At 37.2% G+C, this 25,015-nt stretch overlaps 1 protein-coding gene across 6 annotated transcripts in view; it reads right to left on the bottom strand.

Annotated features, from left to right (window-relative positions):
* Nucleotides 1–15,550: 15,550 nt before the first annotated feature.
* Nucleotides 15,551–25,015, bottom strand: part of GKAP1 (G kinase anchoring protein 1) — an 80,108-nt gene continuing 70,643 nt past the window's right edge. For all 6 annotated transcript variants that reach the window (XM_054501663.2, XM_054501667.2, XM_054501665.2 and 3 more), the window contains 4 exons: nucleotides 24,405–24,468; nucleotides 18,627–18,697; nucleotides 18,054–18,131; nucleotides 15,551–15,874 (listed from right to left, as the gene is read on the bottom strand). In XM_054501663.2, the coding sequence (XP_054357638.1) occupies nucleotides 15,827–15,874; nucleotides 18,054–18,131; nucleotides 18,627–18,697; nucleotides 24,405–24,468 (261 nt within the window). In that variant the 3' untranslated portion in view covers nucleotides 15,551–15,826. The remainder of the gene's footprint in view (nucleotides 15,875–18,053; nucleotides 18,132–18,626; nucleotides 18,698–24,404; nucleotides 24,469–25,015) is intronic.

The following is a 25,015-nucleotide window of genomic DNA, read 5'->3' on the forward strand; positions in this document are numbered from 1 at the left end:
ATAATGTCTCTTAAATTCAACATAAGTGATAGGTGGAGTTTTCCATGATGGCAGGGCTGATTACAAGAAGTTATCTAGATTTCTTTGGGTTTCTCATTCTTCAGTTGGTTACCTCATCAACATTGTAATCTCAGTCTGAGGCAGTTTGTTAGAGCCTTAATAGTAATCTGAATGCCTCATTTATCATTTCCCACAGGAGTTATCTGTCTCAGGAAAATCTCTCTCAGAGGGCCAAAGCTTTTTGTAGCAGTCCATGTGCACTGCAAAAAATTCCAAGACTTTTTACTGTCATCTCCAGATGGATCTAAGATTAGCATGATAGACTAAAGGAAGACCTGAGCTGTAAGACAGCCTAGCTGTTGCCTTTCTTATCAAGCATTACACACCTACGCCCTCATCTCCCAAGTAAACCAGTCAAAGTTCTAAAAATTTACTTGGTTTCTGCCCATAACAGTTGCATATTTCCCTTTTATGTTCAATGTAGGTGCATACTCTTCATTGTTTGAAAGAAGGCAAAATTTAGCTGTAGTTACAATGGAGTAACTTGCAGATTGACAAAGAAGTTCTCTCACCCAGAGGAGAGTCAGCAACAACCAGGCCACCATTTGGGTAGCTGTCATTAAACCTATTTCCCAGTAGTTGGCCTGCGACCACCTTTCCAATTCTTCCTCATTAACAGGCAGTAAAATGGAGAACGATGTGTAGCCTGATTGAGAATACAATTTAATCAATAAGTTCCTTTGGACTTCCTGATGATTCCCTAAAATCCCATTAACCAGGCCACAAGACCCCTATCTTTCCTCTTCCAAAAAGCCATGTCTCTGACAGCATCCCATCCTGGGTATCAAAACTTTCAAGAACTGTGAAGCATCTGAGGTTTTACTCTACATGCCAACTAACAAGTTAATCTGAGGTCAGGCATGGTGGCTCATGCCTGTAATTCCAGCACTTTGGGGGGGCTAAGGCAGGTAGATCACCTGAGGTCAGGAGTTCAAAACCAGCCTGGCCGACATGGTGAAACCCCGTTTCTGCTAAAAATACAAAACTTAGCTGGGTGTGGTGGCACATGCCTGTAATCCCAGCTACTGGGGAGGCTGAGGCAGGAAAATCACTTAAACCTGGGAGGCAGAGTTTGCAGTGAGCCCAGGTCACGCCATTGCACTCCAGCCTGGGTGACAGAGTGAGACTCTATCTCAAAAAAACACAAAAACAAAAAACAAGTTAGTCTGCCACAATTTTATGGATGTGGATAGAGGACACAAGACTCCAGAAACAAAGGACTTTATTACTGACAGCAATACAGTAAGCAAAATATCAGTATTTTAGTGTGCCAGTTCCCCAAGGCCTAGTTGCCAGAGTTGTGGCAACTCAAAGAGGGCCAAATGTCATCAGTACATGTAGTAGACTGCATTACAAGAGAGGAACTCTGAGCTTAGGGAACCCAAATCTTTTATAATAGGCAGTAAACCTTCCTGCCCTTTGCTCTCACAGGGAACACTATCTTGTGAGACTGTAAGTATTTTGAGCTTTGCATACTATACAGTCTCTGTTGCAATTACTCAGCTGTTGTAAGCACTAAAGCAGCTATAGACAATATGTAAATGAATCAGTGTAGCAATCAATGTTACAATAAAACTTCACTTGTGGATACTGAAATTGGGATTTCATCTGCTTTTCATATGTTATGAAATATTTTTCTTTTTTTTCAACCATTAAAAAAATGTAAAAACCATTATTACTCACAGGCTGTAGGAAAACAGGCAGCAGATCTGATTTGGTCCATGCTACTCTATAGAATAAGATCCTCAAACTAGCATGATTCCAGTTAAGAAATGGCAACACTTTAATTAATTTATTATTTATAAGTACATTCCCCACATTGGGAGAATTTAGAGTTACAGAAAAAAGAAAAATCACTTAATTACTAAGGTTTACAAAAATGCTAATTGTAAGAACTCCCTAATAGTCTTTTCTTTTCTTTTCTTTTTTTTTTTTTGAGATGGAGTCTCGGTCTGTTACCCAGGCTGGAGTGCAGTGGTGTGATCTTGGCTCACTGCAACCACCTCTGCCTCCTGGGTTCAAGCAATTCTCCTACCTTAGCCTCCTGAGTAGCTGGGACTCAGGCAAGCACCACCATGCCCAGCTAATTTTTATATTTTTTGTAGAGATGGGGTTTCACCATGTTGGCCAAGCTGGTCTCAAACTCCTGACCTCAGGTGATCCACCTGCCTTGGCTTCCCAAAGTGCTGAGTTTACAGGCATGAGCCACTGCGCCTGGCCTCCTAATAGTCTTCAATTAAGTTTAGGGTGAAATGCTCAACTGTTTATAAGACAAACTCTGAAGTTTCATGAAAGATTAAGCACTCTGTTTCAATTGTGTATAATCAAGGTGCAATCCCTGAAGAGTATGACTGTATTGATATACATATTGACTATCTTAGTCTGTTTTGTGTTGCTATAACAGAATAGCTAGGTCTGGGTCATGTTTAAAGAATAGAGGTGTATTTCACTCATAGTTCTGCAGTCTGGGAAGTTCAAGGGAATGGCGCTGGCTTCTGGTGAGGGTTTTCCGGTTATGTCATAACATGGCAGAAGGTCACAGCGGGCAGTGGACATGTACAAAGGGGGGCCAAACAGGAGGAACCTCACCTTGTAACAACCCATTTTTGAGAGAACTAATCCACTCCTTAACAGTAAGAACTCACTTGGCATTAATCTATTCATGAGAAATCTGCCACCCATAACCCAGACACCTCTCACTAGACCCCCACCTCCCAACACTGCCACATGGGGAATCAAATTTCAACATGACTTTTGGTGGGGACAAACCACATCCAAACCATCATTGGAAGATGGTATCATAGCTTGAGTGGGGTAAGCAAGAAGTTTATGTATGGGATTGGTAACCTAAATGTGGAAAGCAAAACTTAGTAACTTTTGGAAGCTAGCAAAGGATTTCTTTAAAAAGATGCAAAAAGCACAAATCATAACAAAAACACTTACATAACTACTTTAAAATTAAAAAAAAACCTGTCTCTACTAAAAATACAAAAATTAGCCAAGCGCAGTGACCCGCACCTGTAATCCCAGCTACTCGGGAGGCTGAGGCAGGAGAATTGCTTGAACCCGGGAGGCAGTTGCAATGTGCCCAGACTGCGCCACTGCACTCCAGCCTGGGCCACAGACCAAGAGTCCATCTCAAAAAAAAAAAAAAAAAAAAAAAAACCACCTTCTGGCTGGGTGCAATGGCTCACAGCTATAATCCCGACACTCAGGGAGACTGAGGCAAGAGGATCACTTGAGCTCAGGAGTTTGAGACCAGCCTGGGCAACATAGTGAGACTTAATCTCTACAAAAAGAAAAAAAAAAAAACATTAGCCAGGTGTGGTGGTGCATGCCTTGTAGTCCCAGCTACTCAGGAGGCTAAGGCAGGAGGATCACTTGAGCCCAAGAGGTCTTCAAGGCTGCAGGGAGCCATGATCACACCACTGCACTCCAGCCTGGGCGACAGAGTGAGACCTTGTCTCAAAATAAATAAATAAATAAAATAAAAAATAAAAAACTTCTGTACATCAAAAACTTTATAAACAAAATGAAAAGACAAGCCATATGCTGCAAAGTGTATGTGGGAAACACATAAACAACAATTAGTATCCAGAATATATCAAGAATACCTGCATATAAATAAGAAAAATGGGCATTTCACTCAAATGTAAACGCCTAAGAAATGCTCAATCTCATTAGTTTATATGGAAAAATACAAATTTAAACAAGGTATTATTTCACACCCATTATACTTATAGGCAAAAACAAATCTGACAATAGTAAGTGTTCTTAAGGATGTAAAGAAAAGGGAGGTTACACATACTGCTATGGGGAGTGTAAATTGGTATAGCCACTTCGGAAAATAATACTGACAGTATTCAGTAAAGTTGATGATACTCACATCCAACAATCCAGCAATTCTACTTCTAAGTACAGGCCTTAGAAAACCCCCTTATAGTATCACAAGAGACATGTACAAGAATATTTATTGCAACACTGTTTGTAATAATTAAAGTGGGAAATAACATATTTATGTATCATATTCATATAGCAGAATATGATACAGCAAGCAAAATCAGCAAACCAGAGATATAGGTATCGATTTAGCAAAACCTAAAAAACATTCAGCAGAAACAAATGCAAGTCGTATATCACTACATATAGTATATCATTTACATCAAGTTTTAAAATATGCAAAACAATATATTATGGTATAAAAACATGCATAGGAATAACAACAAATAAATGAAGATAGTAACCACCTTTGAGAGAAAGGGAATGGAATTGGGGAAGAATACATGGAAAGATGTGCCTCAATTGTATCCGTATTACTTTATTCCTTAAGCTCAGTGAGACATACATAAATGTTTTATTTCTTCCCTACCTCTGAAATGCCTCATTGATGTAGACAGATTCTTTTTAAACTTTCAAAGTGAAGTAGTATCCTTCTCCTTTCTCTTCCTAATTCAGTCCTAAAGTCAACAGGTGGGTTCAAGAGTGGACGAGAAGAAGGTAGCGGGGCATGGTGGCAGGCACTATAGCCAGAGCTGAGTGTCAAGAGACTGAGCAGGGTGAGAAGGGCATTCCCACAGTGGAGCGGGGAGGCAGCACCGATAGGAGATGGGTTACAAATGAGGACATTCATGAAATAAATACAATTGATCCTCATTGCTTGTGGATTCCATATTTGAGAATCTGCCTACTTGGTAAAATGTATTTGTAACCTCAAAATCAATACTTGTGATGCTTTCATGACCATTCACGGACATGCGCATAGCAACAAAAAAATTAAGTTGCTGGATATACACATTCCCAGCTGAGGCCTTCTTGTTTCTTTTCAGCTCTCATACTGTAAACAAGTATCTTTTCCACAGTTTATTTAGTGCCAAATTTTTTTAAAAGGCATTTTTTGCTTTTTGTGGTGATTTCACTGTTTAAAATGGCCCCAAGCATAGGGCTGAAGTGCAGACTAGTGTTCTTAAGCACAAGAAGGCTGTGATGTGCCTTATGGAGAAAATACATATGTAGATAAGCTTTGCTTAGGAATGAGTTATAGTGCTGTGGCCATGAGTTTAATTTTAATGAATGAACAATATATATTAAATAAGGGTCCTTAAATAGAAACACACGTAAAAGAAGGTTACGTATTGATCAGTGGATAGAAATGTTGTGACCAGAGACTTGCAGGAACCAAACCCTGTGCCTCTTCTCTGACCAGTTGTTCAGTATTGAGTAATTCGGTGTTCCCGAGGACTTTATAGAGTGTAACTACTGTGAGTAATAAGACTGAATTGTAAGGATATTAAGGATAATGGGAGCCAGGTCTCTTACTGTCTGAGAAGGGAATTACAAATATGGTAAGGGAGAAAACTAGAATGAAATTTACAATACTGGATTAGAATCAGTTGAACTCATGGTTTTCAGTATAGATATAACTATAGATGGAAATGTATCTATGAGTGTATGTATTCTTTTTCTTAAAATAATTTCAACTTTTATTTTAGATTCAGGGGTACATGTGCAGGTTTGTTACATGGGTATATTACATGATGCTACAGAAGGATTCTTGTATTGACTGAGCCTAGCAGGGCCTGGCAACCTCCAATATAGTTCTCACTTTAAAATCTGGTGGAGAAAAAAGCAACTAAAATTTTTCAGCACAAATATTGTTTTTTCAACCTCAAAAGAGGCTGTTTCCCCTATGAAACTGTGAATTTAAAAAAAAATCAGTACAAAAAATACATCTAAGTGAACAGTGTAATTAGAATGTTATTCTAAATATAGGCTGAATTTGATAATTAAATGAAAACTTTACAGGCAGGCTAGACTGGGATTAGACCTATTTTTATAGGAGTTTAGACTCTGTAAAATATCTTACACAACAGCTAGCCATTTTTTTTTAGAAGGCTGTATCTTAAAATTCACTGCTAAGCAAGCCAGTACAATGCAAGGGAGGAAGGGAGAGAGGAAAGAAGAGGAAAAAGGAAGAGAAAGAGAAAGAGGAGGAGGAGCAGGAGGGAGAGTATGCTTTCAAAAGGAGTAGCTTTTCTGCAAAGCAGAAGCCAAATCTCTTAGGTTCAGTGTACTAAACACACAAGTTCAGCCATTGTGAAAAGCAATTTGGCGATTTCTCAAGGAACTCAAAGCAGAATTACCTCTTAACCCAGCAATTCCATTATTGGGCATATACCCAAAGGAAAATAAATCATTCTACCATAAAGACACATGCATGTGTATGTTCATCACAGCATCACAGCACTATTCACAACAACAAAGACATGGAATCAACCGAAATGCCCATCAACGGTAGACTGGATAAAGAAAATGTTGTACACAAACACCATGGAATACTGTGCAGCCATAAAAAAGAACAAGATCACATCCTTTATAGCTACATAGATGGAGCCAGAGGCCAGTATCCTAGTGAACTAACACGGGAACAGAAAAGCAAATACCACATGTTCTCACTTACAAGTGAGAGCTAAACTTTTGAGTACATATGGACACAAAGAATGGAATAACAGACACCAATGCCTACTTGAAGGTGGAGGGAGGGAGAAGGGTGAAGATCAAACAACTACCTATCAGGTACTATGCTTATTACCTGGGTGGAGAAATAATCTGTACACTAAACCCCCATGATATGCAATTTACATATATAACAAACCTGTACATGTACCCCTGACCCTAAAATAAAAGTTAAAAAAAAAGAATAAAAGAAATAGATCACAAGGCACAAAAGTAAAAGTGGGTGAGGCTGGGTGAAGTGGCTTACACCTGTAATCCCAGTACTTCAGGAGGCCAAGGCGGGATTACTTCAGCCCAGGAGTTTGAGACCAGCCTCATCAACAAAACAAGACCGCCACCTCTAAAAAAGAAGAAGAAATAAGGAGGAGAAAAAGGAGAAAGAGAAGGGGAAGAAAAAGGAAGGGGAGGAAGAAAACATAGCCTTTATTGAAATGCAGAAGTTATTTTTGTCTTGTTTGGTGTTGGACCATTAAATCTATTTTACCACTTCATGCTTCAACACTGCCTCTATCCCAACATGCTCCAAAAGATAAGTGCAAATCTTTATGAATTATATGACCAGTATTGTAAGTCTAAGTCTTAGAATGAAGAGACTGAGGCAAAGGACAACTAAATGGCTATCATCAGGTAAATGGTCAACACAGCCAAAACATAGTCTGGGTTTTCTGGATTTCCATCCCATTTTCCTTCTTAATAGACATTAACTCACTAAAGGCCACTGCATCTCAAGTATGTAGTATCTACATCTCACTTTAGAAGGGCTATTATAAAGTTTTCCATTTGATGGAAAAGCTGGATAAATAATACTTCTGTATCCCTGATTAATACAATAGCAATAAAACTGTAAAGGTCTTTATTTATTTATTTATTTATTTATTTATTTAGAGACGGAGTCTCACTCTGTCGCCCAGGCTGGAGTGCAGTGGTGCAATCTCGGCTCACTGCAAGCTCTGACTCCCGGGTTCACGCCATTCTCCTGCCTCAGCCTCCTGAGTAGCTGGGACTACAGGTGCCCACCACCACGCCCAGCTAATTTTTTGTATTTTTAGTAGAGACGGGGTTTCATTGTGTTAGCCAGGATGGTCTCGATCTCCTGACCTCATGATCCGCCCGCCTCTGCCTCCCAAAGTGCTGGGATTACAGGCGTGAGCCACCACGCCCATGTAAAGGCCTTTATTAAATAGCTTCAGGGAGCTGGGACAAAGAGAAAAAAACTTTACATCAAATACTAAACACATTCACCCCAAATTTCATGATATTCCAAATAGGGAAACTGCTTCCATGTTTTCACCTCCAAAGAACAGAGGACAGTTTTATTTTCTCCTAAATGGAGCAGTTGGAAGTAGAACTCAAATGCTGAGCAAACTGCCTAAAAAGGAGACTATTTCAGTAATTTTTCTTTTTCATATTAGCAACAAAATGGGAGGGGCATGGTCTAGGGCAGGCCAAATTGTGTTTATTCTTCCATTTTTTTCTACATTTCAATTTATTCTTTTCTGAGTTTTACACCAATTAAGTTATCTTGTTAGAGATGCATATTTTAGTCCTAAGAAATACTTGACTGCCTTGACAGAGTTGTTTGTCAAGCAGATTAAGCTTCTCCAAAAATATGAAAACGAATGAAAAAAAAGTTTAAACTTATATTCAGAACTCTTAGTCCTTAAGCAGTGGTGGGCTGATAAATGTTTAACAAATAGCTGGGGTGGGGAAGGGGGTGCATTTGTAGTTTGTATCATTTGCCAATTTCCATGCTGTAAATATTCCACCATATTCAATTTCAAGATATCAATATGATATGACATTATTCAGTATGAACCTGGGAAAAGATGCACACAATCAACACTTTAAAGCAAGTAAGAGCTATGGCCAATGCATTACTGTGATCTTAAATCACAGATTACTACTCAGCATATAGTATTCCCATTTGTAGTCATGTATATTTTTTAAAGTACACTTTTAAAATTTACATGGTGTTCAAAAATTCCCCTTTGCTCATTATTTATCAAAAGGGCAAAATTGAGAATATTTTTAAAATCACAAAAAAGGCAAAATGAACATTTAGAGTCTTCCAGGGCCCCAGACACATCCATACGTTTTTAAGAGGGAGGAAAAAGCCTAATTGTTTCTTCCTAGAAATATTTAAATAGTTTATTTTATTTAAGGGTCTAGGGTCTAGGATTATTTTAGTTTTCTAACATAACATGGAACTGCCTTATGGAGAGTATTTAAAATAAGAGATGCCTGCAAACAGTCCCCCTTTTATTAATTAATTTTGTGATATATATTATGTGGTACATAAAGCACATCATATATATAATTTAGATATATATTAAGATATGCATAAATATATAATTGTATCCAAGGTCAAGGAATAGAACCAGCAGCCCACAAGATTACCCTGGTGTGTCTCTTCCTATCATAATCCTCTCCCAGCCCCTAGAGATAAACTAAAATGACTTCATGATAATCGTGTATTTGATTTTGTATGTTATCATCTGTAAAATATCAATAATTAATTTTGCCTATTTTCAAATTTCATATGTCTAAAATCATACTATTTGTATTCTTTCTTTCTTCTTTCACATAGTATTGTTTGAGATCCATCCATATTGTTACTATATAGGGGAGGCTTGTTAATCTATTTCAGATGGATTTCTTTTCCCCAGTTTTTTACCATAACAAATGATGCTTCTATGAATATGTACATAAGATTCTTCAGGGTATATATACTTAAGGGTGGAATTGCTGGGTTATGGGATCCATGAATCTTCAGCTTTGCAAGGTAATGCCAAAATATGTTCCAAAATGGTTGTAAACAGTTTACACTACCGCCAGTTCTGTAAGAGAATTTTGGTTGGTCCCAAATTTCACCAACCCTGGGTATTATCAGACTTTTAAATTTTTGCTGTGTTGGTAGAGGTATTCTTTGTTGGGTAGAGTATTCTGTATATGTCTGTTTGATCCAATTGGTTTATTCTGTGGTTCTATTTTCCTTATCTTCTGTGTGGTTGTTCTATTTAATGTTGAGAGTGGGATATTGAAGTCTCCAACTATCATTGTAGAACAATTTCTCCATTCAATTCTATTAGTTTTTGCTTCATAAATTTTGATAATTTACTAGATGCATAAATGTTTATTATATCTACTTGCTGTATTGAACATTTTATTAATATATAAAATCTTCTTTGTCTTGCAAACTTTTTTGACTTAAAGTCTATTTTGTCTGATATTATGTAGCCATTTCTATTCTCTTTAGGTTACTATTTGCATGGAATATCCATTTCTATCCTTTCGCTTTCAACCTATTTGTGTCTTTGGGTCTAAAGCAAGTGTCTTGTGGAGAGCATTTAGTTGGATCATGGTTTTTTCTCTACATCCATTTTGTCAGTCTCTTTTGATTGGATTATTTAGTCCATTTACATTTAAAGTAATTACTAATAAGAAAAGACTGCTGTCATTTTGCTGTTTATTTTCTATATGCCTTATAGCATTTTGATTTCTCATTTCCTGCATTACTGTCATTTAAATTCTTTCTGTGTATATTCTGTTTTTTTTTTTTTTTTTTTTTTGAGGTGCAATTTGGCTCTTGTTGCCCTGGCTGGAGTGCAATGGCACAATCTCAGCTCACTGCAACCTCCACCCCCTGGGTTCAAGTGATTGTTCCTTAGCCTCTCAAGTAGCTAGGATTACAGACCATTTAGGTTTTTCTTTATGTGAAGAGCCTAATATTCTTTTTTCTCTACTTTTTTATGGTAGGGAATACATATAAATACACATAGCATAAAATTTAAAATCTTCATCATTTTTAGGTGTACAGTTTAGTGACATAAAGTATATTCATATTGTACAATTATCACCACCATCCGTCTCCCATCAGGTCCAGGGCTTTTCTTTCTTAAAACAAAAGTTTGATTATTGATTCAATCTTCTTACTAGGTATAGGTCTACTAAAAATTTCTATTTATTTGTGGTTTAATCTTGGTGAATTTTCTGTTTCTAGTAATTTTTCCATTTCATGTAGGTTATCGAATTTGTTGGTGTACAGTTGCTCATGGTACTCTCTTATCCTTTTTTATTTCTGTAGAATTTGTAGTAATGTTCCCACTTTGATTTCTCATTTTAGTAATTTGAGTCTTCTTCCTTTTTATCTTAATCTAGCTGAACTCGATTTTGTTAATCTTGTTGAAAAACCAACTTTTGGTTTTGTTAATCTTCTCTTTTTCTCTTTTTTTATTTAATTTATCTCTGCTTTAGTCTTTATTATTTCCTTCATTCTACTAGCTTTAGGTTTAGTTTGTTCTTCTTTTTCTAATTCCTTACTTTGCAAAGTTAGGTTGTTGATTTGAGATTTCTTATTTTTTAATGTAAACACTTATAGTAATTTCTCCCTTAGCACTGCTTTCACTGTGTCCCATAGGTTTTGGTATTTTGTGTTTTTGTTTTCATTTGTCTCTAAGTATTTTGCAACTTCTTTTGTAATTTCATCTTTGTTCCATTGGTTAAGAGTGTGTTGATTTCCACAAGTTTGTAAATTTTTCCATTTTTCTTTTGTTACTGATATCTAACTTCTTGTCTTTGTGGCTGGAGAAGATACTTTGACATCTATCTTTTAAAGTCTATTGATGGAAGATGAGTCAGATGAGACAAAACAAAAAAAAGGAAAGTCTTTTGAGACTTAGCTTGCGGCCTAATATATGGTCTGTCCTGGAAAATGTTCCATATACACTGGAGAAAAAATAGGTATTCTGTTGTTGGGTAGAGTGTTCTGTATATGTCTGTTTGATTCAATTGGTTCATTCTGTGGTTCAAGTCCTCTATTTTCCTTATCTTCGGTGTGGTTGTTCTATTTATTATTGAGAGTGAGATATTGAAATCTCCAACCATCATTGTAGAGCTATTTCTCCGATTCTATTAGTTTTTGCTTCACATATTTTGATAGTTTATTAGATGCATAAATGTTTATTATATCTACTTGCTGTATTGAACATTTTAATACATAATGTCTTGTCTCTTGCAACCTTTTTAGACTTAAAGTCTATTTTGTCTGATATTATGTAGCCACTTCTATTCTCTTTAGGTTACTATTTGTGTGGAATATCCATTTCTATCCTTTTACTTTCAACCTATTTGCGTCTTTGGATCTAAATCAAGTGTCTTGTGGAGAGCATTTAGTTGGAGGTGTCTTTGGATCTAAAGCAAGTGTCTTGTGGAGAGCATTTAGTTGGAGGTGTCTTTGGATCTAAAGCAAGTGTCTTGTGGAGAGCATTTAGTTGGATCATGGTTTTTATCTACATCCACCTTGCCAGTCTCTGTCTTTTGATTGGATTATGTAGTCCATTACATTTAAAGTAATTACTGAGAAGACTTCTGTCATTTTGCTGTTTTCTATATGCCTTATAACTATATTCCTTTGCAATGTTCATATAACCTCATGGGAGAGGCCAGACATATATAAGCAATGATGACAATTTCATTACCTTTGTGTTTTTTTCTTCAAAGACTGTCACGAAGTGGAATTTTTCATATAAGGCTGGTTTTGGAGGCCAAGGCCAGCATTTTAAAAAATTTTAAGTTCAGGGGTACATTGCAGGTTTGTTACATAGGTAAGCTTGTGTCACAGGGGTTGTACAAATTATTAAATCACCCAGTTACTAAGCCTAGTACCCACTGGTTATTTTTCCTGATCCCCTCATTCCTTCCACTCTCCACCCTCTGGTAGGCCCCAGTGTATGTCGTTCCCCCTATGCATTCATGTGTTTTCATTTAGCCCTCACTTGTTAAGTGAGATCATGAGGTATTTGGTTTCCTGTCCCTGCGTTAGCTAAGGATACTGGCCTCCGGCTCCATCCATGTTCCCGCAAAAGACACAATTTTGCTGTTTTTTTTTGTTTGTTTTTGTTTTTAATGGCTGCATAGTATTTATCGTGTATTTGCGCCACATTTTCTTTATCCAGTCTGCCATTGATGGCCATTTAGGTTGATTCCACATCTTTGCTATTGTGAACAGTGCTGCAATGAACACATGTGTGCATGTGTCTTTATGACAGAACCATCTATATTCCTCTGGATATATACCCAGTAATGGAGCTGCTGGGTCAAATTGTATTTCTGTTTTTAGTTATTTGAGAAATCGCCACACTATCATCCTCAATGATTGAACTATTTCACACTCCCACCAAGAGTGTATAAGCATTCCTTTTTCTCCACAACTTCGCCAGCATCTGTTATTTTTTGACTAACAGCAGCCGTTCTTACTGGTGTGATGTGGTGTCTCACTATGATTTTGATCTGCCTCTCTCTAATGATCAGTGATGTTGAGCTTTTTTTTTCATGATTGTTGGCTGCATGTCTTCTTTTGAAAAGCGTCTGTTCATGTCTTTTGCCCACTTTTTAATGGTTTTTTTTTCTTGTAAATTTAAGTTCCTTATAGATGCTGGATATTAGACCTTTGTCAGATGCATAGTTTGCAAAAATTTTCTCCTGTTCTGTAGGCTGTCTGTTCACTCTGTTGATAGTTTCCTTTGCTGTGCAGAAACTCTTTAATTAGATCCTGTTTGTTAAATTTTGCTTTTGTTGTAATTGCTCTTGGTGTCTTTATCATGAAATCTCTGCCTGTTTCTATGTACAGAATAGTATTGCTTAGGTTGTCTTCCAGAGTCTTTACAGTTTGGAGTTTTACATTTAAGTCTTTAATCCATCTTAATTTTTGCATATGGTGTAAGGAAGGGGTCCAGTTTCTGTTTTCTGCATATGGTTAGCCAGTTATCCCAGCACTATTTATTAAATAGGGAATCCTTCCCCCATTGCTTATTTTTGTCAGGTTTGTTAAATATCAGATAGTTGGAGGTGTGCAGTCTTATTTCTGGGTTACCTATTCTGTTCAGTTGAAGACCAGCATTTATGTGTTCATCTTTGTTATCACACACACAAAATTGTATTTTATTTTTATTTTTTTGAGACAGTGTCTTGCTCTGCTGCCCAGGCTGGCATGCAGCAGTGTGATCTCAGCTCACTGCAACCTCCACCTCCGGGGTTCAACCAATTCTTGTGCCTCAGCCTCCCCAGTAGCTGGGACTATTGGCATACACCACCACAACTGGCTAATTTTTGTATTTTTAGGAGAGACAGGATTTCACCATGTTGCCCAGGTTGGTCTGGAACTCCTGGCCTCAAGTGATCCACTTGCCTCAGCCTCCCAAAGTGCTGGGATTACAGGTATGAGCCACTGTGCCTGGCCTAAAATCCTGTATTTTAATGAATCATAATTGTATTTTACTGCCTCTACTAAAAACAGTTGAATCCCATAAACTACTAATTATTATAGCAATTGATTAGACTAGTGAAAAATCTCTCACTTATTCCTCCTACACACCAAAGCCCCCGCTGACTTTTTTTTTTTTTTTTTTTTTTTTTGAGACAGTGTCTTACTCTGTTGTCCAGGCTAAAGTGCAGTGTTGCAATCATGGCTCACTGCAGCCTCAACCTTCCAGGCTGAAGCAATCCTCCCACCTCAGCCTCCAAAGTAGCTAGGACCATAGGCACATGCCACCACAACTGGCTGATTATTTAAAAATTCCTCGTAGGAATGGGTTCTCACTATGTTGCCCAGACTGGTCTTGAACTTCTGGGCTCAAGTGATCCTTCCACCTCAGCTTCCTAAAGTGTCGGGATTACAGGCACGAGCCACCAAACCCAGCTACCAATACTCTTTCTATTCCCAGTGAGTCATGTTGTTATTCTCAAGCCAAATTGTTTTTGTTTGTTTGCAATCTGTACACTTTTTTTTTCTTGTTTTACTGAATGAGGTAGGATCACCTATACAGTATTGACATGGGGGAAGTGTGGAGATTAGACAACCTTGGCTTAGCCCTTATCTTATGGTGAAAGCATTCACAGACATTATTATTATTAGTTTTATAGAGACAGGATTTCGCCATGCTGCCCAGGCTGGTTACGAACTCCTGGGCTCAAACAATCCATCCGCCTCAGCCTCCCAAAGTGCTGGGATTACAGGTGTGAGTCACTGCACCCGGCCCTAATTCTTTTCTTTCTTTGTCATCCGTTCAGGGTTAACATCACAGCTTACTGCATCCTTGACCTCCCAGACTCAAGTGATCCTCTCACCTCAGCCTCCTGCGTAGCTGGGGCTACAGGCATATGCCACCACGCCTGGCTGATTTTTTTTTTAAGAGACAGGGTCTCACCATGTTGCCCAGGATGGTCTTGAACTGCTGGGCTCAAGCAATCCTCCTACCGCTGCCTCCTAAAGTGCTGGGATTACAGGCATGAGCCACCATTCCCAGCCTACAGACTGTTTTTCATTCTGCCTGCCTGGACCGCCTGTCAATAAATTTACAGAAAAAGTATCTACCCTCTAAAAGCTATTTCATGCAAGTTTTCTCGATCTCCAAACAATGTGATTTCACACTCTACTATCTATGGTAATTATTTTTTGCTCTTGTTTTGCCCACCCCCACTTTCTTTTTTTTTTTTTTTTTTTAAGACAGAGTCTGTCTGTGTCGCCCAGCTCACTACAACCTCCGCCTCCCAGGTTCAAGCGATTCTCCTGCCTCAGCCTCCCAAGTAGCTGGGATTACAGGCGCACACCACCATGCCTCGCTAATTTTTATATTTTTAGTAGAGACGGGGTTTCACCATGTTGGCCAGGCTGGTCTCAAACTCCTGGCCAGGCTGGTCTCAAACTCCTGGCCTCAAGTGATCTGCCCACCTTGGCCTCCCAAAGTGCTGGGGTTACAGGTGTTAGCCACCACACCCGGCCTAACCACTCCCACCTTCTATTTCCCCCCAAGCATAAGCTATTTGAGGGTATCAGCAATATTTCATCTTGCATGTCCTGCAGGGTTTAGTGTGCAGAAAGTGCTGAGAAAATTTTCACTAAACTGAAAGGACCCAACTGATTGGCTGTGCTGTAAGCAAAAATACTTTCACGTTTCTGAAACTTAACAAATCAAACGTATTAGTGGAAGAGTAAATTAATTTTATTGACTGATGAAAAACTAAAGTGATAAGAAGTATCGATAGGAGACAACCACTGAATTCTGCTGGAATTCTCTATTTCTTCTTTTTCACTTTAAGCCAAAAGAAATAAAATTATAGACCATTAGGGAGCTAGTTGCTTTTAGTTCCTTCAACGAAAACTGCATAGTTTAGCAGTTGCACAGCATTAAATATACACAACTTTGCAAAATCCTGAAAGTTTTAAACTTTGTGTTGACTTCAAAGGCTAATGTAATCACCTACACTGGTCGGATTCAGAGTTTCTTTTCCCTTTTCTGCCACCCTGTAAAAAAAAAAAAAATAGGGAAAATTATTTACGACATAACATTTTGGGACCACTTCATTTAAAAAATACAGACCAAAGGCATCTTGCGGTATGAGAAGGAAGCAATTTCTTTTTTGATTTTGTTGTAAATTTGAGTCTACATATTGCTACATTATTTTAATATGGTTATTTTTTATAAATGATTAAGGTTGGTTTTAGAAAAGTTACTTCTATTTGAATAAGAGTCTTGCCTTAGTAAGCTCACCGATATCTTATTTATTTTAGAACTCATTTTGACTGTTCCAGAATTAAAAATAAAGTTTTTGATCAATACTAAAATAAACAGTACACTTAATTTGTTCCACATGATCAGCAAATTTAGTAATTCAGTTCATCACCTTTTGGGTAATTCAATTTATAATTCAAGTTCTGTCGAGTTTTGCTCACATCAGCATTAGAAATTTGATTTTGTTCATTAGTGGATTGAAAACTAGGTTGCTTTTCATATTGCTCAGTTGCATATATAAATTTGTATTTAATTTGCTCCATATGAAACATCATTTGTGGTATTTGACTTGAGCCAAGGAAAAGGAAAGGCAGCATAAAGGACAAGAAGGGTTTTACATAAATATTTTAACATAACATAACGTTTTCTGTTTCATTCTGATTTAAAAAACAAATACTCATTATAGAAATATGGAAAGTACAAACATGCAAAGAATAAAATTAAAATCATCAATAGCTACTCTACCCCCTTCAATTTAACCATAAATAATGGTTTAATGTGTTTACTTTATAATAGTTGTATGTATAGTTTTTCCCATTTTTATCAACTATGGCAATGATGTCCAAACTTAGTTGATCATCAGAATTACCTAAGCAGTAATATTTTTAGAATTCTGACATCTAGGCTTTGTCCCACACCTATTTAATTGGCTAACAATCTTTAATTCAAAGTTTCTAAGTGATTCCAATGATCAGCCAAGTTTGGGAACTACTTTTTCTGTGGAAGTGCATCTCTTAAAGAGAGGTGGTTGTATCAGGGGCATATGGAGCCCAGACTCATTTGATAATGATGGCAGTTTCTCTTCGTTTCTTTCATTCTTTTTCTGACTATAACCATTTCAACATCAACATTATAAAACAAAATGAAACAATACTCGAGCATAAGAATGCTGTCATTCACTCCTAACCATATAAAAATTTTGCAAAGATTTATTCAGAGAAAAACAGTATGAATAGGTTTTTTGGAACAGGAGATGTGTAATGACACGGATTAAAAACAAGATTTATTTCCAGTTAGCAGAAAAATAAAAATAAACTTAGCAAAAATATTTTTTGAAATAGATACCCACCCACTATACATAAAACTCCTACCATGCTTCTCAATGAGATTTCTTAAAAATCCAAAACAACAAACACACAAGAATCCTTTTCAAGGTCTCCCAGGTAAAGGGAATTCTCTTTCTGGGACTGATTCAATTGTAAAGCCACGGCTAATCAACTGCTATGTTCTCCACACCATGAGTGGCTTTTGAGATTTTTTGGCTATGATTCCAGTTAATGTATTTTATATTATGATTTAGAAACACATATATACACACACACATAAATATATCTCACACACACACACACACAAAAGCACTGGTATTTTTAATTGCTTCATCCTGGAACAAACTGCCCAATGCTAGCTTGTAAATGCAGAAGAAATGACAGAGTTAGAAAATCACTGTTTTGCAATCACAAAAAAAGGCACAGATATCAATGGAGGCTAAAGCCACTAGATGAAAAGGGTATTCATACAATCTCAAAGTATCACCTCACATATTAATTATAAAAGGGAAAATATATATTTACAATGGAGATATCTAGGCGATATCACTGTATCCAAGTGATCAACCTTATAAACAGGACAATTGTTCTTTTGTGCCTTTCCCCAATATGATTCAATGGCATGTATGCTGTATCATCTATGTAGTACCAAGAATCTTCCTGAATTATGCTAGTTATTGCTGTATATACCAATGTCTAGAATAACATCTTCTACATTGTAAATTATATGACCAATAATAAAATTATCAATATATTTAGTGAATAAATTTTGGCCTAAGAATAAAATACTGCATTTATTCTCACACAGTATCTACTCCAAATGTATTATTTGTGATAAAAACACTTATAAATTATAAAAGCATACCTGGTATTTGGCTAATTCTGCTTGTAATACTTTCACTTTAGATCTTTCTTGTTCTAATGCAGCATGAAGTGAAGTCACCTATAACCAAATATTCAATAAGAAAAAGAATTTTTGGAGTTTTTGGCAAATACTCAATTCTTAACATATTCACAATGATAGGTTTTTGACAACTAAATGGATGAGTAACAGAGAAGCTCCCCCCATAATTTCCATTTGGTATTGTACACAGCTCTATATTAAAGATGGGGCAAACTGTCCTGAGAGAAGAAGACAATAAGGATGTGAAGGGGAGAAAAATCAAGCCCAGATACAGGGTAAGTTCTATCTGCCCTTTCTGTCTCTAAATTCATGGTTCATTAAAATACAGCCTTATCATCCCCCATTCTTCAGGGTGAAGGACATACCTACCTCCTTTAGTGCTGTAAACAGAATCTTCATTCATGGGCTATTACATAATAATAAAGTATAATTTATACTACTTCCTTACAGTGTTGATGAGCTGTATTTGTTTTAATAATTCAAGACTAAAGACAGCTTAAGAAAACCAGTCATGTATGCTCCACAGTTCCTTACCTGAATAGTGAGCTCATTCTTGATACTTTGCGATTCATCAACTTGCAGAAGTATTTCTGCCTTATCTTTCACTGACAAAAAAGGAAAAACAGCAGTATAGATTTTCCAGTCACCCAAATACTTTAACAATACTTCAGGGAACTAAGACATAGCAGTGCAATTAGAACAATGATTTCTTGTCACACTTAAAGAATCTACTTCTTGACCTTGCATAGCTCTTACTTTTCACTGGGAAATTCTTTTTTGTTTGTTTTACATTTTCACCAGTAAATTCTGATCATCATCACCATGGCATTTTTTTCTTAGAAATTTTACATTTTCTGTGGTGTTAAAATATTTATTGCTGGGCATGGTGGCTCACACCTATAATCCCACCACTTTGGGAGGCCAAGGTGGGCAGATCACTTGAAGCCAGGAGTTGGAGACCAGCCTGGCCAACATGGCAAAACCCTGTCTCTAGTAAAAAATATTATACAAAAATTAGCCAGGTATGGTGGCACATGCCTGTAATCCCAGCTACTTGGGAGGCTGAGGGATAAGGATCCCTTGAACTGGGGAGGTGGTGGTTGCTGTGAGCCAAGATGGTGCCACTGCACTCTAGCCTGGGCGACAGAGAGAGACTCTGTCAATAAAAAAATACATATTTTTTAATTGCACAAATATGGTGCAAGATTAATTTTTACATCTACTCTAAATAGGACAAGGATACAAGAAAACAAAATTTCACATATGGAAAAAACTTTATAAATACCTTGACTAATCTTAAGGCATGATTTTAAAAACAATTATGGTAGCTCACACCTGTAATCCTAGCACTTTGGGAGGCTGAGGCAGGCAGATCACCTGAGGTCAGGGGTTCAAAATCAGCCTGGCTAACATGGCAAAATCCTGTCTCTAGTAAAAATACAAAAATTAGCCCGGCATGGTGGCACATTCTTGTAATCCCAGCTACTTGGGAGGCTGAGGCAGGAGAATCACTTGAACCCATGAGGCGGAGGCTGCAGTAAGCCAAGATCACGCCACTGCACTCCAGCCTGGGTGACAGAGTGAGACTCGTCTCAAAATAAATAAAAACAATGTAGAGTGCTTTTTTGTTGAATTGTTGGGGTGGTGAGCATACTATAATGCCAACAAAATTATGATTCTCTGAATAAATTTTCATACCAATAAGGCAATGTCAACTAAATGTAGCTCATATGATCACAAATGATCATATGACATGTGTGGTCTCTTAGAACTATTCATTTTTTCTAGAGGCTTCTCTCTCTTGGGGGAAGCAAGATATCTATACTTTGGCCCTATGTTTCCTAAGCTTCAGAAATTTTCACATGGCTGAGAACTTCCTTAACTCATGGTAATGGCTAATGTATGAAAAACTAACTCCTCACTTTGAAAACAAACTAGGAGAGACTAGAGAGGTAAAATTGTAATAAAATTAGCAAAGGAGGAAAATGAGTACTGATATCACCACAGCTCTGCCAATGTAAGATTGTAGTTCAAATTCATTTTCATAGTTTAATATGATAAGATGAAACACCCTATCAAGAAGCAATTCAGTCTCTCAAAAATCAACCTGGGAACTTTTACAAATTATGCTTTCTACTCCTCCATCCCCAGGATTATAAACACTTGCTGAAAACTAGTGATTTTAAAGAGTTATGTAATATTTCAATTACAATCAGTTCTCCTATAATGCTTGTTTTGAAAACACAAATTTGTTTCAATGAGGTTGATGTATTAGGTAACAACTTGAACATAACACAAATTTTCAATACACTTATGTACAATCTTATGAACAGAGAAAACCACACCCGCATGTACTCCTTGAATATCTACCAGCTACCTTGGTTCACTGTGTGTTAGGAACCACACCCATCTGGTCTGACAACTTTCCATCCTTCCACCATGTAGCAGTAACACACAAGCTATAACCCTTCTGAGACCTACTTCCCCCACAAGCAAACTTCAGGTTTTTTTCAAGGTAAAGTGCTACATTTATGTAATATTTCTGTATTTAACCATTTTAACATGTGTAAAACTGTGTTACTGTTTTTATTAGTTTCCCATCTTTTTTTCATGTGTCACTGACAACGATTTTAAGTGCTGTGCTTCTAACCTCCCTTTTTCTCATAAGTATTGTGGGGATTTTTTGTTTCTTTGAGACGGGTGTATTAGTTCATTCTCACACTACTATAAAGAACTGCCTGAGAATGGGTAATTTATAAAGAAAAGAGGTTTAATTGACTAACAGTTCCACATGGCTGGGAGGCCTCAGGAAACTTACAATCATAGTAGAAGGCACCACTTCACAAGGTGGCAGGAGAGAGAATAAGTGCTGAGCAAAGGGGGAAGCCTCTTATAACACCATCAGATCTCGTGAGAACTCACTAACATGAGAATAGCACGGGGGAAAGCACCCCCATGATTCAATTATCTCCATCTGGTCCCACCCTTGACACTTGGGGATTATTACAATTCAAGGTGAGATTTGGGTGGAGACACAGAGCCAAACCATATCAACAGGGTCTCACTCTGTTGCCCAGGCTGGAGTGCAGTGGCAGGATTACAGCAGTCTCAGCCTCCTGGGCTCATGCAATCCTCCCACCTTAGCCTTTTAAGTAGCTGGGACCACAGGCGTGCACCACCATGCCAGGCTAATTTTTGTACATATAATTTTTGAGATAAGGTTTTGCCATGTTGCCCAGGCTGGTCTCGAACTCCTGGGCTCAAGTGATCCACCTGTCTCAACCTCCCAAAGCTGGGATTACAGGTGTGAGCCACTGTGCCTGGCCATCTTGTGTGATTTTGCAGAGACTACTGATTTTTAGGAACACATGCTGCATTATTACAGAACTGATCATATTTACATTTACATTGTAAGTGTTACAAGTATTTTCATGAAACGATCCTATATAAAATTCTACTTGGATTACTTATGCTATGGACACTGTTGTTACTGATAGCGATTTTTAATCTATTTTTGAGAGCAAGCTTTTATCAGTTAACTTTCTCAATTTCCACAGTGTTTTATGGGGAGGAAATATTATTTTATTTTTACATATTTAGAATTTATACATCCAATACGCAATGACACTCTTCATTTCTGCACTTACAAATATATCTTCTAAATAACTTAATTTTTTATTTTCATAATTTTGTTCATTAAAAGACCCACATGGAGATCAATAACATGCACAGGTCTAAATTAATCTCAGGATATAGACATACAAATGTCCAAATAATGTCTTTCCCCATAATTTTTTTTTTTTGAGACAAAGTCTCACTCTATCAGCCAGGATGGAGTGCAGTGGCATGATCTTAGCTCATTGCAATCTCTGCCTCCTGTGTTCAAGTGATTCTTGCACTTCAGCCTCCCAAGTAGCTGGGATTATAGGCAAGCACCACCACACCTGGCTAATTTTTGTATTTTTAGTAGAGATAGGGTTTCACCATGTTGTCCAGGGTGGTCTCGAACTCCTAACCTCAAGTGATCCACCTGCCTCGGCCTCCCAAAGTGCTGGGATTACAGGCATGAGCCACTGCACCTGGCCTCCCCCCGCCATAATTCTTTAACTTCTATTTGTGTAATAGTTAAGTTATACAAAACACAAGGTTGAACCTACTTCAAGAGTATTCATGTTCTGTTCAACTGGACATGATTTCTGATTTTTACTCATTGTTTGACAACTATTTTGTAATGTAGTTTAAATTTTGTTTGGACAGTTATATTCCAAGTATAGTCATCCCTTGGTATACAATTGCTTGCAGGACGTCCCAAGGACACCAAAATCTAAAGATGCTTAAGTCCCTACTATAAAATGGTGTATATTTGCATAAAACCTATGCATATCCTTCTATATGCTTTAAATCATCCCTAGATTACTGGCTGGGCGCGGTGGCTCATGCCTGTAATCCCAACACTTTGGGAGGCCAAGGCGGGTGGATCACGAGGTCAGGAGATAAAGACCATCCTGGCCAACCTGGTGAAACCCCGTCTCTAGTAAAAATACAAAAAAATTAGCCAGACGCGGTAGCAGAAGCCTGTAGTCCCAGCTACTTGGGAGGCTGAGGCAGGAGAACAGTGTGAACCTGGGAGGCGGAGCTTGCAGTGAGCGCCACCGCACTCCAGCCTGGGCGACAGAGAAAGACTCCTTCTCAAAAAATAAATAAATAAATAAATAAACAACAATTTAAAAAAATCATCTCTAGATTACCTATAATACCTAATATGGCATAAATGCTATGTAAATAGCTGTTACACTGTATTGTTTACGGAGTAATGACAATAAAAAAGTCTGCACATGTACAATTTCAACAAATGTATTTGTGAACCACAATTGATCCACAGATGGGGAACCCATGGATATGGAGGGCTGACTATACCTTCACATCTGAAAACCATTTTTGGTATTTTGTTTCTTCATTTTTCAAGGTGAATTTCACAATTTCTTAAGAGCTATACAATATTCACAGGAGCTATCTTTGGAGTTTCATTAGCATTTATTAATAGGAAAACTGTTGATTACATTTAATTTTGTCTATTCAGAGAAAGATTTTCTCCTTTATGTCTTGATCTGTGTTTCTTTTGTGGTTTATAATTTCCTTTGCCTAAGCCTCATACTAAAAAATTAACATATATTTCTTGTTCTATTATGAATGGAAAATTTTCATAAAACTTTCCAGATAAATGTCACTAGGTATATACACAGTGCGAAATGCAACTGATTTGGCAGCCTTTTGTGTATCAGCTTTACTAATCTATCATTTGCAATCCTTTTTTCTATTGATTTCCTTGGCTTCCTGCTGGTAACCTCTTGTCAAAAGTTTACAGAGTAGCAGCAAAAGTATGAAGAGCAGTGGGGAGGGGAGAAGGAAAGAAGGAAACAAAAAGGAAAACCTAAAGTGATGACAGGCTGCCTCCTTCAATAACTGAAAAAGCAGAATCCTAAGCAAATGTTAGGCTTGTTTTCCCTCTAAATATAGTTCATTAAGTTATAAGAACTGAAATTTTAAGAGTTTCTTTTACCTGAATACTTATAAACTGGTATAAAACTAAGGTGCTGTAAGAGTGACCTGTAATAATAACTTTATCAGCAACTATCCAGCATTTTTTTTTTTTTTTTTTGAGACAGTCTTGCTCTGTTTCCCAGGCTGCAAGTACAGTGGTGCAATCTCAGCTCACTGCAACCTCTGCCTCCCGGGTTCAAACAATTCTCGTGCCTCAGTTTCCCGAGCAGCTGGGATTACAGGTGTGCACCACCAAGCCTGGCTACTTTTTGTATTTTTAGTAGAGATGGGGTTTCACCATGTTGGCCAGGCTGGTATCAAACTCCTGGCCTCAAGTGATCTGCCCACCTTGGCCTCCCAAAGTGCTAGGATTACAGGTGAGCCACCATGCTTGGCCAACTATGTAGCTTATATCACTCTGGGAAACCTTTCTACTTTGTTGAGTCTTTTTTTCAATTTTTTTTATTGGCACATAATAATCATATATATTTATGAGGTGCATGTGATATTTTAATACAGGCATACAAAGTGTACTGATCAAATAGGTATTTAAGATATCCAGTAACTCAAACATTTATTATTTCTTTGTGTTGAGGGCACTTCAAATCTTTTCTTCTAGGTATTTTGAAATATACAAATTATTGTTAACTATAGTCACCCTATTGTGCTATCAAACACTTTTGTTGAGTTGGTAAATCACACATTTGAAAAAGTACCTTCAGATATTATTTAAGATAAACTTTTAATTACAAAAACATAAAATCCACTTACTTTCACCTTCCTGAAGCATTTTCAATAATTGTGCATTTCTTGCCTTTACTTCCTTATACTTTGCCTAATAGTCAAAGAAAAAAGATTTAGTTTTTTTTAAAAGTAAGTGATATAATGAATGATTTACTGTCAACTTACAGAGCTCTGAATTCTAGGCTTGGTCAAAGATATAATTACTTTTGAAACAAACAGGATGGAGGAAAATGTATTCGGAACTATCTACAACTTAAATTAAGTCCCTGGCACAATAATACATATCAATATTATACGCGATTGAAAATTAAAGAAGAGAGGGATAAAAATGGAGAAAACTCAGGATAATACCAAATTTTCCTAAATAATCTTCTTTTCTTCCTCAGATAAAACCCTTATACAATTCAAAATAATTTAAATGAAAACCAAAAGAAAAATGAGCCACAGTTCTAAAGCAGTACTGTCCGGCAATATACTAGGACTTTCTACATCTGCTCTGTATTTGTCACTGTCCAATATGCGACTACTGAAAGAACACTAGCAATGTGGCTAGTGTGACTGAGAAAAATGAATTTTTAATTTTAAACTTTAATTTTAAATTTAAAATGTGATAGACTTGTAGTGGATATTGAATTTTA

Source organism: Pongo pygmaeus, chromosome 13 (assembly GCF_028885625.2).
Source record: "Pongo pygmaeus isolate AG05252 chromosome 13, NHGRI_mPonPyg2-v2.0_pri, whole genome shotgun sequence".
Classification (NCBI taxonomy): Eukaryota; Metazoa; Chordata; class Mammalia; order Primates; family Hominidae; genus Pongo; species Pongo pygmaeus.